At 39.9% G+C, this 15,836-nt stretch overlaps 1 protein-coding gene across 2 annotated transcripts in view; it reads right to left on the minus strand.

Moving 5' to 3' along the window:
• Positions 1-9,022: 9,022 nt before the first annotated feature.
• The window catches only part of SPRED2 (sprouty related EVH1 domain containing 2), a 90,310-nt gene continuing 83,496 nt past the window's right edge, over positions 9,023-15,836 (minus strand). For both annotated transcript variants that reach the window (XM_067565263.1, XM_067565264.1), the window contains exons 5-6: positions 13,001-13,150; positions 9,023-12,357 (exon numbers count right to left, since the gene is read on the minus strand). In XM_067565263.1, coding sequence (XP_067421364.1) covers positions 11,701-12,357; positions 13,001-13,150 — 807 coding nt within the window. In that variant the 3' untranslated portion in view covers positions 9,023-11,700. The remainder of the gene's footprint in view (positions 12,358-13,000; positions 13,151-15,836) is intronic.

The following is a 15,836-nucleotide window of genomic DNA, read 5'->3' on the forward strand; positions in this document are numbered from 1 at the left end:
ATATTTATTTCCACTTGTGCCATCAAGCCGTGGAGGAATTTAATCTCATCATTCAAAATGTTAAGAAAACAGCTAAAGGCACATCATCCTGGGCTAGGATGAGGTATTAGAAAGATGTTAATTCCTTTAAGCATCATGTGCTGAAGGCATTGAATGGTTTCTGGTGTCTGGTGTTATTTCTGCCCTGAAGGGATGCCATGCTGCTGGGTTTTATTTATTTGTTTTTAAAAAGATCCACCACTTAGTTTGTAAAAAAGGGCTGGTCATTTATAAAATTTTATCCATAATAAACATTAGGAACACACACAACAATGTATATGCCAATGGCTTTCTCGTGCATAAGCTGAAACTGTCATGACAACTGGCTGGCAATTCACATTTCCAGACAGAAGGAGCACAAGATCCTGATTTCCATGTTCTATATGGATTGAAATGATTGGTTTGTTTCATGCTCCATCTAGCAAGTTTGTTGGGTAACCCAAAACTTCTCAATTAATTTATACAGCTAAGCTGAAAGCCTGCTAGAGAGAAAGGAAAGATGGGCTTGTGATAAGGCCCTAGTCTGGGATACAGGCTATTTCTGTTCAATTCTTGGCTCCATCAAAGATCTCCTGTAGGTAAATCACTTAAACTCTATGCCTCAATTCCCCATCTGTGAAATGGGGATAAATAATGCTTGTCTATTTAGATAAGCTATTTGAGGACAGGGACTGTCTCTTACTATGTGCCTACCATAGTAAGGCCTCAGTCTTGGTTGGAGCCGATATTAGGTGCTACATAATACTAAATGTACTATTTCATAACAATGTCAGAGCTCCTGGTCCCTGTGATGAGAAGGAGAAAAGCAGCTGGGGCTCCTGAAGAGTTGCAAGAGGTGGGAACAGCCAAAACCATGCTTGTCCATGAGAGAGGCGGTGCAGTTCTACTGAAAGAGCAATGAGTGTGTACAGACAGGATTGATTTGGGAGAAGTCTTATTCTCCCACCACATCAATTAATTGGTTACAAACCTGTTTTTATCATTTACCAGATTCTAAAAGCAGCCGTGAGTTTTGTATCTCCTGGTTAAAGGGCTCTGTGTCTGATGGTAACAGTGAGGAGCTGAAATCATTCGACTAAAATATTTAATGATCAGGCAACATTAAGAATCTGACCTACAAGAAATCTCCCTTGTTTTTATTACAGGGATTGTATAGGTGGAGAGACACGTATTAAATAGCTGCATATCTCTGGATGTTCCAGCAATCTCAGGCCTGATTTCCCTTCCCCCTGCACTCCTACCAGGAAACAATCCAATGCTCTTTCTCCCAATCCCAATCCTCACCAAGGCAACAAACCTCTCCCTTGTAGCCTGTATTTGAATTAAAAATACCTTACTCAGAGATCTCCCTTGCCGCTTCCTTGAATCAAACATCCATATCATTTCCTTACTTCACTGACCCTGATGTTTGTGACAAGTGTCTAGTTCTGCATCTCCCCCTGACTTTGGTACTGCCTTTATGGGGTAGGATTGGTGGAGGTGTTTGCAAGTTTCCTGAGTGGGCCTGGCTAATAAGCTCTTCTCCTAGCCCACTCCCTGGAACTTCACAACAGCTAGGAGAGTGCAGAGGAAAGGAAATAAGGGATATTCCAATGTGCTCTCTGTCACACAATATGTCTGCTTCCCAGACATTAAAAAGAGTTTTTTAAAAAAATATTTAGCTACATTCATTTTGGTATAAGAGGAGACTTAAATGTAATAAAAAGCAGTGGGAGTTTCCTTTTAATTCACCCTTCTCTTATCCAGAAGCAAGGCAAATCAGAAGTGACTATTAGGAGTCCTGTCCACATTTTGCCTTTTCATCATTTGCAAATGTGATTATAACACACTTTACACAGCACAAACGCAACATGTGAGGAATAATAAATATAGACAAGAATCATGCTATATAAACTAAACACAGGGTAATATAGAGCACTAGCTGGATTGTTATAAAACTAACCTTTCCCATGCTAGGCAGGGAAATGGTGTTATTATCACATTGATCTAAGAGGGAAGTTGGATCAGGCCCTTAATATTTATTACTTCAGTCTCCCACTTAATTTTAAACTCTTAAACTGAACCTCTTATGTTTCCTTGCTTATTTCAAAGGCAGGACTTGTGGTTTAAACTGAATCCTGAGTTGATTAGCTGAGACACCTTCATGAATGAACCAGATACAATAAAACCAAGTGCTTAACCTTGTACCTAAGCTAAATTATGATTTAATTGGCATCATTGAACTTGGTATGATAAATTTCATGCCTAGAATATTAATATTGAAGGGTACAACTTGTTCAAGGAGGACGGACAAGCAAAAAAGGAGCAGGTGTTGCCTTATACATCAAGACCATATATACTTGTCCTGAAGGAGGTGAAAGTGTCTGTGTGAAGATAAAAGGGCAACCCCCCCTCCCCCCCAACCAATCATGGTAGGAGGTCTACTACAGACTACCAAATCAGGAGGAGAAGGAGGTGAATGAGGCATTTCTAGAATAAAACAGAAATATCCAAAACACAAGACCTGGTAGTAATGGGGGCTTTACCTACCCAGACATATGTTGGAAAAGTAATACAGCAGAACACAAAATGTCCAGTAAGTTCTTTAAAGGTATTGGGGATAACTTCTTGTTTCAGAAGGCAAAGGAAGTAACCAGGGGGACAGACATTTTAGCCTTGATTCTGACTAATGGAGGAATTGGTTGTGAACCTGAAGACTCAAAACAATTATGGTGAAAGTGATCATGAAACGATAGATTTCATGATTCTAAGGAAAGGAGGCAGTGAGAATAGCAAAAAGACAATGGACTTAAAAAAAGATGACTATTTACAAAATCAGAACTGGAAAGTATGGTCCCCTGGGAAGAAAATCTAAGGGAAAAAAAGAGTTCAGGAGTTCTGGCAATTTCTCAGATAGAATATTAAAGGCACAATCGCAAAGTATCCCAATGCAAAGTAAAGATAGGAAGAATAATAAGAGGCCAAAAAGGCTCCATCAGGAGCTCTTTAATAATCTGACAATCGAAAAGGAATCCAAAAAGAAGTGGAAACACGGACAAAGGGGCACTTCCAATTATTGATCTGGGCTTAGACTTGGAAGCTTGTATTTCTAAATGTATACTATATGATCACAGTCTTCCTGCCTATGGCTTGTTGTGGTGGTTCCTCCCACCATAAAAATGTATGGTGAATGTTTATGGCTAGAAGGAATTCTTGAAGTGGAGCGGAGGGGTAACGCCAGATTTAGGAAGATTCACACATACAGCATACTGAGCAGATGCTAGTGCCTTGGAGATGGATGTATGTCTCATGGATTAGGGGAGATGTATGTTACAGCTGTTTGGTGATGTCTTTTTAACAGACTGAAATATTTCAGTTACTCAAGTAGTAAATCTTCAGAAAGTGAGTTACTTCTTTGATTCACAGGTCACGTTTATGGAAGAGGACATCAGAGACTATGAGAAGATATATATGGCCCTGTAAAGGCCGAGACAAGAAAGGAGGAAAGAAATCTCGTGTCATGGGGCCACCTGAAAACACCCTGCACCAAAAGGCCCAAGAAGCAGAGCTGAAGAATTCAAGCCCATAACTACGGTGATAGAATGTGACAAACTGTGAGTTGCAGCCTTTTAAGAGTAACCGTGTCCCCAGTCCAGGAAGCAAAGATTGCCTGTTTGTTGGCTAGCGGCAATGCAGACCACAGGATTTTCTATGCAATGATAGGCCTTCTAAACACAAGTCCTGACTTACATTGCAAATACTACTCAGGTGGTCTGCGTAGTTTGTGTGGGTTGAGACAGAAAAATGTTAACAAAATCAGACCTAGAATCTTTGAAAAGTTATGACAAATGCCCAAAGTCAGACCATTTAGGTTATACATTTAAAAGGCTTCTCTGGTTTGGTGGATGGATGCAGAATTAGGTAGCATGCCTTTGTTCAGAAAGGACTCTTTGAAATGCTTTCAAAGGACAGTCTTAGTTCAGCACATGTCCTATTGCACACCCCATTCCACAATATTCAACACAGTTCCGTTACGCTTCAGGCACAAACAGCAACTAATTAAATAATTTAAATAATTAAATTGGCACTCTTGTATGTCACTTCAATATTAGTTTACTGAAAAAACAGCTCAACAACAAAAACAGAACCACAAAAGTACTCAGTGTTGGTCTAATTCTGCTCCCACTGAAGTCAATGGTAAAAGGTACAATTTACTCACCTACCCATAAGTTTTCTGTCTCTGAAGTGAGTACCAGGTACTCTGTGATCCATTACATCTGGATATTCCTCCTCATTTTCCAAGTATGGAGGCTCCTTTTTTTTTTTAAACCTCTCTCTACCTTCACAATGTAGTAACAGCAGGCGATATTATTCATTCAGAGACCCGATTGCCACTCTAGTCTACACTGGAAAAGATTTGTGGGTATGGCTCTACCAACAAACTCTCCTAGTGTAGACTCAGCACTCTTTTGCTGATCTAACTTATACTGGTTTCACTGAATGAAATAAATTATGCAGCATAACTGCATCTACATTAGGGCTTTTCCCAGTACAGAAATGTCATAAAAATAATCATACCCTTAACCAAGATGGCTATACTGACAAAAGTTTCTAATGCAAACCTGGCCCAACGCCCCAGTCAGCTGCCCAATCTGAGAAGACAAACTATAAATTCTGATTAACAAACATTACGAAAGATGGTAGCCATCTCCAGGCAAGATTCAGGCTTGATCCTTTATCTGCTAGTTCATTTATTATTTAAAAACAAAAACGTATAGCAAAACAAGATCTCCAAGTGAGGAATCCCAAGATGTCTCCATCTCTCTCTTTTTCTAAAGGAAACTTCTGTAAAGGGACAAAAGGAAGGATTGAAATATTTTCCCTCCGATTAGAATTTAATGCCAATTAGATAATAGTCCGGGTGCAGTCTCCCAGAGCAACAAACTGCCCACTCCCGAGAAAGAAAAATTTAGGATAAGTTCTTGTAAGCACCTTATGAGCACCAGGTGCTCTGTGATCTATAACAACTGGGCAGTAGCCAGCAATAAAACCAATCTCCACAACCATCATCAATAAAAAAGTGAGCCAAGAGAAAAACCAGTTTTTATCTGCAGCTGAGAGTTCTTTTCGTTCAACTTTTGCTTTTCTTTTTCCTTCCCCCACCATATGAAAGGTGCAGGCCTGCGAATCACCTCATCTGGGATAAAAATTGCACATAAGGACTGCAGATGGATAAGGCCTCAAACTTACTTACTCTTCTGGCCAATGTAATTGTTAATAGGAAAAGTATTTTAATAGAAAGTACAGGGAAGATTCCGCCATATATTAAAAAAAGAAGGTTCAGAGATTACCTAAAGCATCAAATTATTCTACTAGTCTCCTGAAAGCGTCTTGGGTACTGCACAAAAGGGCAAGAAGTGGAACAGGCAACAAGACGCCTAACAGTCAGATTTGTATCTTTGGGAACCAGGACTCCACCCCAATCAAAGCCCCTCTAAAACGAACTCCAGTATTTCTCTGGTTGAGACACGATTCTAGTACTTTCAAGTGCACCATGAAGATCAAGTTCTCAGAAGCCCTTGAGATGCCCAGATTTGGGGATAGTTTCTAGATCTGAGCAGGAAGTCCACAAACTATCCTGAATGTTCAAGTTCTAGGAGACCAGGAAATGGAGAGGTTTTGCCAAGAAACTTAAATGCTCTAAGGTTGTAGGGAGAGGATCCTGGAACAGAAATTACCCCCCGACCAGGAGCTTCAAGGATGCTTAGCTGATGTATTTAGGAGTCAAAGGCTATGGGTGACTGGGCCACAACATGTCTAATAATTGCTTGAGGACTCAGCATGGCCTAGTAGTGGATAGGTACTGGACCAGGACTCAGGAAACCTGGGTTCAGTTCATGGTGCTGCTGCTGCTTTGTTGGGTGACCTTGGGCAAGTCACTTCCCTCCCTATGTTTTTCCGTATGTAAAATAGCAATAATGATATTGCCCTCATTTGTAGAGCACTTTGAGATCTATGAATAAAAAGCACTATAGAAGAACTAGTTTTATTCTCATCTATCCAACTGGCATCTGCTTAGTCAGGTGACCTGTAGGCTGCTCTTCCTGTCCTTATAGGGGGCTTGGTAAGCACCTAACATCTCGTGGGCACTACTATCAACAAACAGTAAGTAGTAAATCAACAAAACTTCCTGCTCCAGGAGTAAGAAAATTTCCCTTGCTTCATTCAGGATTTTTAAGTTGTACTCCAGCCTCAAAGTGCCAGTATGCCCTGAAGAGGCACTATTGTTACTTCTCATGTGAATGACCAATCCAGAGGAAATCTTGAGAGGGAAATCTTGAGATCTTCTTAGTTGCTTACTACTCTAGGACATTGTTCTGATGAGTTTCTCCAGACAACCATTTTCCTTGAATTGAATGGGGCCTGTTAAAACTCCCTCAGTGATGCAGAAGATCATCTGGTTCCTGATTCTGGAAATTCAATGGATAATCAGGAAAATGTATAGAATACAGATGTATATCAACAACACAGAATAGACTTTAATCCAATCACTGTCTCACAAAATAAGTGGAGTACTTGGGGAGTTCCCAGAGGAAATACAAACTGTGAAATATTTCCTTGAGCAACTGTACTAGAACCAAGAACATCTGACAATGTCCCGAGGCAGGCCAGATCCTGAATGAGAGGGCATTAAGGAACACCTCCGAAAATAGATGAACAGTTGGAAGATCCACTCAGTATGTGCCAATACTATTTTGTATTGGTGGGCCATCAACAAGTCACCTAGGAGCTTTCTTTCATAGACTGGCCATCAAAATGTTTTTTCTTTCCCTTCCCCTTTTTGTGTGCGTCTCATTCCCTTTTTGGGGTGCTTTTTTTTGTTATAGTTCACTAAGGTATCTTACAGAAGGCTTGAACTAACTGCCTCGGAAATGGCAGAGTCCCCAGTCTACCGGGCATCCCAGCCTCACAGCTATAAAGACGGCTGCTTCCACAGCTACAGCTTTTTGCTGCTGTCCCAGTCTATGGCCTGTCCTTTGGTGAGCCAAGTGAATGCCTTTTTATTTAAAAAAAAAAAATCATTTACAGAAGCAAGGGAAGATTTGGGGGAGTGGGCACCAGCATGTGCACCCAGTTCAGAAGCCCCTTACTCGTGCAGTAATGCTTTGTGAGCTTTAAAGCCTTGGCTGAAGTGGTTTTAAAAACACTTGTACAACAAAATGGTGTGCTCTCCTCTCTTAATGGTGAGATTTTAGATAGGATCACAGCCTTTCTGATTGTCCACTGGAACTGGCAGGGATACTCCGCAGTGTCAGACTCAACACAAAGGCTGGCTAGGCCAAACTGGAACACACCAAGGGGAACTGGAAAATCTTCTACCTGCAGATTCCAGCTATTTTGGTATACGCAGTGGGGTGTAGCCATGTCTGTCCTAGGATATTAGCGAGACGAGGTGGGTGAGATAGTATCTTTTACTGAACCAACTCCTGTTGGTGAGAGAGAGAAGCTATTTTGGTGGTACATGCAGGCTGGCTGTATGGGCTGGGTTGCTGTGCTGCCTTGGTAAGACAAGCAATCAGCAGGTGTGTTAAACAAACAAAAAAAGGCAGGCTGGGTTAGACCACACTGATCACAGGGAAGCCAAAGAGAAAGTCTGCTGGAACTAGTAGGCTAGTAGTGTGGGCTACATCATGAACAAAAACAAATCCAGAGTACTGGATAAGGCTGCACATGAGGTAGCCCGGGGAATTGAGGGTTAACATGCACCAGCAGGCTGGCAGCATGGGCTAGATGCTGTGACTGGGGGGGCAGAATACATTGGGGGAGAGGGGAGGGAGAAAACGGGACAATAGCAGGCTAGGCAGAAACCCACAGCTGAGGGAGCTGAGAGAACACGGGCACTGGTACCAAATACAGGCAAGCCGAGCCATTTGAGAATGTGCGTTTTGGGGTTTGAACTCTGGTTTTGGTTTCAGAGCCTGTAAGATTCAGAGCTGCCCTAAGAGGGAGAGGGCTGGCAGAACCAGTGAGGGGATGGGGTTTCAAGAAACCAGCCAGGACTGGATAAAGCCCCTTCTTGGAATTACTAGGGTAAAAAAATTTGGCAACTGAGGCAGCTTGAAAAGTGTGAGGGTTTTGGAGGGTGGGTGGGTCCTGTGCTGTGGGTTTTCCTTCTAACCTACCAGCCTCTTAAGCAACACTCGAGGACCCAGTATTTCACCCAGTCAGAACAGGAAATAGCCTAAAGTCCAGCCAAGGACCAGATCCTGCTGCTGAATTTCCACCCCAACAGTTCAAGGCTTGCCTACCACACAGCTGCTGTTGGAGTCAGCCAAGGCTGCCATGCTTCACCTTGGCCTGCAGCACTAAGTAGCTAGAGACAACTGGCTTGGAGATTTTGCAAAACTAGTTCCTGCTGATGAATTTCTGCCCTAAATAGCTTAAGGCTCACCTGCCACGTTGCTGTACCGTGGTGGAGATCCAAAACTCCTTTGATGTTAATTGGGCCTGCTACAGAAAAATCAAAATTAAACACAGTGGGAAGCCTGGAGACACAAACAAGAGTTCTAGGGGAACTTCCTGCTTCTCTGAGTGGAGATGAGATACTGGGAGGCAGCCAGATCTCTGAACAGCTCCACCGGCTAGCAGTACATTGTCACTCTAGACTAGAGAGAGAGAGAGAGAGAGAGAGAGAGAGGAAACTCCATGACTGAAAAATGAGGAATAACCCAGTTAAAATAGAGCACCAGGTGCCCATGAAGGAAAAATGCTCAGACTTCACTGGGTGCAGAGTTACACCAGTGCTGAATGCTATAAAAAAACCTCACTAATTGCAGAAATTCACATCATGCGTTTACCTGGCTTAAAAAAATTAAGTTTCTTCCTTTATCCCCTCCACCAAGTAAACCCTTGATCAGGTTTCTCTTCTGTGTTGCCCATATTTGCGACAATGTTGCCCCCATCTCTTTCAGATTTGCAAATAATATAAAGCAGCAGCATTTTGATAAGATGTATTTATATTTACATGGGCTACGCTGATCATACATATTAGAAACAATAAAAAAAAAGTTAACTAAAATGTACATCATACACTTGTATATATATTTTTTACACAGAGGTAAAAAGGCTTATAAAAAATCAATACAACAGGGTTTTAACTTTTAGTATACAGATACATTATGGATGTAGGCTTCAGGCACTTTAATTTGTTAATGTGAGCAATAGCTTGAAAAAACCTTTTTACAACAGAAAGAAACTTTTGGTTAATGTTTTGTTATCACAGATACAAAAATAAAATCTGGATAATTTCTCTCAAATGATTGATGTCAGTATTGCAAAGCTGACTGGGAAAACACTACACACTGTTCAGCTGCAGTGTGGAGATCAATGAGAAATATTTACAAAGAACGCCTCCATTTCTACCATTGTGCCCTTACACCACTGCTTCACAAACCAAAGAAAATGCGTAGCAAGATCTACAAGTATTACAAAAACCAAGAGGGGTAGGGAAGAGGGATTTTTTAAAAAGAGGACATACATAAAGGCTTGAAATATGTCTGATTTAGTTAAATAAATAGGGGCACTTAATAGAGACGACAAAAAACTGTAAGAGCTCTTCGTAGTGTTGTGCTTTGTAGAGGCAAGACCTTACAGACGTATGTTTATAAGAAACAACGCGCAAAAAAAAGGTTGTTCCATCACATCTTATTGAGGCTGGCTTGATGTTTACTAGACACCATTGAGAGATTTGTCATTTGCGATCAGGCACAAAATATTTGTATTTAATTCAACGAACCCAGACATGTTATACGAAGAGCAAAACTCCATCCCTTTCTATTTTCAATTTTTGAAACTAAACCCAGCAACTGCTGCAAATTGAGTTTACCAAACTCTATAGTCTATAAGCACGTTGCATAATTAATGGATGGTTTACAAAAAAAACTGATTAACTCTCAGAGGAACTGTTGGAACATTCCAACTAGAAAGAATGGCAAGCATTTCTTAAATCTATCTGGCAAAAATAAGTTCCTTTCCTTTAAGACTGATGTCAATGTGCAATAAGAGGGAGGGAAGGGGCATGCATCCACTGGCAATTTACTGCAGAAAAAAATTATGGCAGGAACAGCAGTGCCAGCTTGGACAAGCCAATCCCTAGCTGCCTCAAAATATTCAGATTGTACTATGCTAGTTATAGCTAACTGCTCTAAATCTTTTTATTTTTTTTAATAAAAATTATTTGGCTATTCCTTGTAATATATTAGAAAAATATTCTTTCCCCAGCTAATTACAAGCCTTGTACAAGACATGACATTAAAAAAAATTTAAAGAATTCTCATCTTGCTGTATGCATAACACAATGCTCTGGATCCACTTGCTATATCTGGGTGGTGAGCTGGGAGGAGAAGGGTGTAGGAGACACTTAGGCCCCAATCCCGCAAACACTTACTCACATGATTAACTTTACACATGTGAGTAAGTACTTCTGAAGTCAATGGAACTACTCACGTGCATAAAGGTGGCACATGAATAAGCATTTGTAGGGTCAGGCCCTCAGTCAGGAAATGGGAGTGGTGGTTACATTTAGGCTTTTTATTTTAAATACATATTCAGAGTTGCTCTAACATGTGGATTTCATTGTGAATGTAAAATTTTCATGCACATGTATTTATTCTATAGAACAAAATGTAATTGAAAAATATTTTTTCTGCCTAATTCACCACTTGTTCAATGTTTCTCAAAATCACTATGGATTATACTACTACTTTTGTGGTTGAACTGGCTAGCTTATTAATAATTCTTTGCATAACAACAAGAAGAATTTTTATTCAGCTAAAATATTAGTGTTTTATTCTCAAATAAAGACATAGCCAGGTAATGAAAAGTTCCTTTTTGTTATGTAGAATTCCAAAACTAAAGTTTTATTTGCAAAATTATTTAAGAAAAAAGCCTAAATTGAAATTTCCCTTTCAAATATTGGTCTGAAATGAATGCAGTTTGGAGAACTATCAGATTCTCAAAAGTTAACTGAAATTAAGGCTCATTTCCCATATTCACTTAATATTTGAACTTTAACATCAGAGAAATAATTTAAGATGTTTGCCAAAAGAAATGATTATGGACTCTAAAGAGAAACTGCAGCTTATATGAATATTTTGGCTTTAAAAAACAAACAGTGACAGCAATACTGTGTTGTGGTACAAGTTTGTTACTAGAACACCTTCTATACATACAATAATTGACTGCAGGTTAAAATACCTTCTGGGTGGGATTTCGTTCCATTACACCACATTTCTCAAAGTGCCAACGCTTGCTAGATGTAGATGGTACTGCTCAAGGCAAGCTATGGCAAGATAGATCCAAATTAGAGATTTCTAAAATCCAACACCATCCACCGTTCATATTTCAGAGTCCTTTTAACTGAAAAAATATAAACATGTACACAACATTCTGTTTGATTAGATTAATAATACAAAAGTCTATGCTGTAGGTTAGTTTGTTAGAACACTTGAAGAGCAATCAATGCAGAGTGGCCTCCTGAAAAACCAAACATAAATGATCCAATTGGTTTCTGGACTCTGTTGGGCACACTGCCTGCATCAAAATAGAAAGGATTTGAATGCTCCAAACCAACGTGCTCCTTAACTGCAGGGAAAGCATAACACATTTTAAACTTGTGTGTAGTCATCCAGCTGCTTTGTGTTTCCCACCACAGCACCTGCACATAACCCCACAGTGGTAACAAGCCCGAAGGGGTAAGTAACAGCACATACATGGGGCAATGAAGGACAAGGCGATAAGGGCCATCCACCGGAGGCAAAACTTTTCATCACTGGTGTCACATGAACAAGGGTCTGTATAGTCTCCTTCCGGATCAGACATACAGTGATAGAGCATACTGTCCGCACACCACATACAGCTGACTCGACGGATGCAACTTCTGACGCGGTCTGGTGCATCCTGACACTGACCCCGCCTGTTTTCCTCATGATTGAATATGTCCCTGCAATACACACACCGCGACCTCTCCCCATCTTCCTTCCGTCTTGGTTTGAACTTTCTTCCATCAGGCTGAGTCTTTATCACAGCACCCTTTATATCTTCGCCTGGGTCAAAGTCTGAGCTGTCTACATACGGATAATTGTAATCATGTTTTGAGGCATCACTTTTGGCAAAACGTACGTATGAGTCCACGTCATCGGTGTCGATGTACTTCCCCCGTGATGGGGCATGGCGGTAGTCCTCATAACCTGTCATCCAAATCTTTTCCCGAGGGTTAATGCGCACTATCTCCTCATCATCATCTGGAAAGCTGACATGTCGATAGGTCCTTGGTATTGACTGGTGGAGAAAAGGCAAAGTTTATTTTTCAATCAATATCAGTCAGAAGCTTTTGACATTTTTTGATCAAGTGTTACTAAGCATCGGGACCTTTGATCAGTGTTTTCTTAGTATTTTTAAAATTTCTTTTGATCAGACATTATTAAAATGGTAAAATTAACCAAATAATTCTCTTTTCATTTTTCATGCTCCTAATTTTTGATTATGAAAACAGACAAACCACTTTCACTTTATCGTGTACCTCACTTTCTCCCTGAGCATGGTGGTAAAAACCTTTTACATGTTGTGACCTTACGTTACAACAGAAAATAGCTTTGGAACCTGCATCCCATCTAGACATAAGGAAAGACGTGTTGCTCACTATGCCTCCCTCTCCATTCCCCAGACACGTTTGTGACCACCACAGGGACACAGCCCCAGGTTAAGAAGCCACGTGCCAGCTCAATGCTGCAGCTGCCTGTTGCAGATAGCACAGCTGAATGTTTAAATTCCAAATTTTTTAAAAACCCAACCTGCTTTTCACCAAAAATTTTTAAAAACAAAATTCATGACAAGTCTCTTAATATTAGGCTTTTTAAGAACTTGATGCTTGAACTTTCTCACAGTATCCCTTTAAGTAAACAGCAATTAATAAGAACCTCACTTGTTCTAGTTGGTAGTGGTCAGAGCTATACTGGTCGTGAATATGACCATGAGTGCAAATTCTGCGATGTTCGCAGGATGTGGGAGAGGCTAGTATCCGCATAGGTTGTTCCCTTTTTTGAGAAGAATTAGAAGAGCTGTCTGTAGCATTCTATTTTAAAAGAGAAGGAAAAGATAATTAATTTATACATCCATATATTACTGCATATGGTATTGAGATACATGCAGCCACACTATGCTTCTGCACACACCTGCAATATTGGCAACACACAACAGCAGACACCATTATAAATGTCATCTGCTCCTAAATTCTATAAAAAAGCAGATGGATCTGTGCCTAGGCCGTAGAAGTTGCTACCTCAGACAAAAAATAAAATATGCCATAGCCTAGCAGGGCTCGGTGAGAGAACACAATTTCTATTTGTCTGACGTTGTTTGTTGGAATGTACATTAGAGAAACCAGGATGTTCATGCTATAACTCCTTCTGGATGGCAAAATTAATCAATCACATCATTTAAAGGAATTTAAACTCATAGGATACATTCAGACAATGTTCAGTGCGATTAACTGATTTATGCACACAGACTAGATAGTCAGACTGCGGAAGATTTAATAATGGTCTCTTGCAGGTTTAAAAAAAAAAAAAAAAAAAAAAAAATCAAATGGAACCTTCTTTAGAGTTCTCCAAGCATTTGCCTAATTCTAATGGGTCACAGACTACATACATAAAATAATCAACTTTTCTTTTTAAGTTTTTTTTTTAAAAAAGTTGTCACCAATCTCAAAATTCAATGAATTTTCCTTATTTTCAAAAGTAATGTCCAGTATCCTTCCAGCCCAGATCTTGCCCAGAATCCTGAACACTTTTTGGATCTGATAATACTGCATCACTATGTTGCAGTAAATATCTCAACAAATGGGTGATTCATCCTATACTGACATACTGCCACCAAGATCTATCACATCACTTACAGCTTCATATTAAGATTATTTCTCCTTCAAGAGAAATTCCAAAGGGTCTTAACCAGCATCTCTATTTCATCATAGATTTGAGGATAACAGATAGCTTTATGTGCAATCTTAATTAAAAATTCTGAATCTGATATGCAAACAATATGTCCACCATCTTGATTCACACCATCCATTGAACCTGTTTCATAAACTGTTCCAACTTTTCACCTATATTATATATAAACCAGAGTGATTTGTTTAACAAGTTTTACAAGTTCTCTCCCACTTGCATGAAATCCTTCATTGTGTCCACACTGAAACTGTCAGAAGTGCCAGTATACCTCATTGCACCTGTTAGCACACATGCCAATAAGTATCGGGAGAGTGGAAGGAACAGAAGGCAAGAGAAATCACAAACATTGCCTAGATACCAATGAGAAACACCATACTGTTGCATGAGCCTGGAGTTGTATTGATGCAGGTGTCTTGAAGTCCCAGAGAAAAATCCCTCCAGGATAACAATCCATGGCCAACAAGAATATGAGGTTGTTAATTAACATACAGCCCAACACCATTTCTTTGCTTCCCATGATGCCATGGCATAGGATTTTTAAAAGCTCTTTATGTTGCAACTGATGTCTGAGCTGGGGTTTTTGTTGCTGGTGTGCTAGCGGTCTTCCCTCTCACTTCACTCACTGAAGGTCATCTGTACATTTCATGGGGATAAATCTAGAGACATGTGCGACTCTGGGGCCATTTCACAATGTGGCTGAAAAGTGTGCTACACCATTCCAAACCATCACTAGAGAGGTCTGTGGAAAGAACAATATTTTTCCTCAGAGCCCTCTAGAACCAGTCCAGTTCCATTAGTTCATGAAGATAGACCTTCGAACCTGAATATGAAGGAGGCAACACTCTGTCCACAACATGGGTGTAAGTTTCAGTACTCTCCCACCTCCACTCATCTCAAACACTGCTGAAGAAGTTGAAATGCCAACCCCATGGCACAGTTCCGTGGTACTCATAGTGACCAAGAAATCCAAGGCTGTTTCAGGCTTATTATCCACATGGACACTAAAGTCACCAAGCACCATGAAATTAAATATTGGGGTAAGTGAAAACGTGAGTGTGTATAATGTATCAGATATGGTTGCTAGGGAAGAAAATACAAATCATCCAGTTTCTGCGTGAAAAGATCTCTATTATAACACTGCAGTAACTTTATTTTTAAAAAAATGCTTCACTTACATTTCCTTCTCAGAATTTGAGACATTCCTTTTTAAAATGACTCAGTCATTTACAATTTTAAAAGCCTAGTCAATATATGTCATTAGTGAAGAGTACTGTGTTAATCATTTACTACAGTCCATTTTTCACTAAATGTGTTTGTTGCTCAAGAATGGCTAATCAGGTGTCTGAGTAATATCCTGAGATAAGTGCTCATCATGAACAAGATGTGAAAAGACTACTCCCCTACAGACTCTAAACTGGACTGGTCACCTTGTCTCTGCTGACTTTTCAGAATAGTTTCGCCATTTGTTATGCAATATACCGGATGAATATATAAGGAAATTGAAAAATTCATGCTGAAAATATGAAGCAATATAATATGAGGTAGTGTCAGAAATCAGTTGCTCGAGGGAAATAATGGAAGCCTTATCATTTGGGATTTTTAAAAGCAAACTGAATAAGACACTAAAAAGTTCACTGTCAAGAATGATTCTGTGCTGAATGATGCAATAAGCCTTTTTAGATTTTATGATTCCACAGAAAAAAATCATCATGCTTTTAAAGTCAGCCAGGAGATACAAGAATAATAGCCTAAACATAATCTAAATCTATATTCTATTACCTTGGTCTTTTTTTAAGCATAAAACATCAAGAG

The sequence above is a fragment of the Emydura macquarii genome, unplaced genomic scaffold (genome assembly GCF_026122565.2).
Source record: "Emydura macquarii macquarii isolate MOO-44397 ecotype Brisbane River unplaced genomic scaffold, CSIRO-AGI_Emac_v2 contig_2676, whole genome shotgun sequence".
NCBI classification, from domain to species: Eukaryota; Metazoa; Chordata; order Testudines; family Chelidae; genus Emydura; species Emydura macquarii.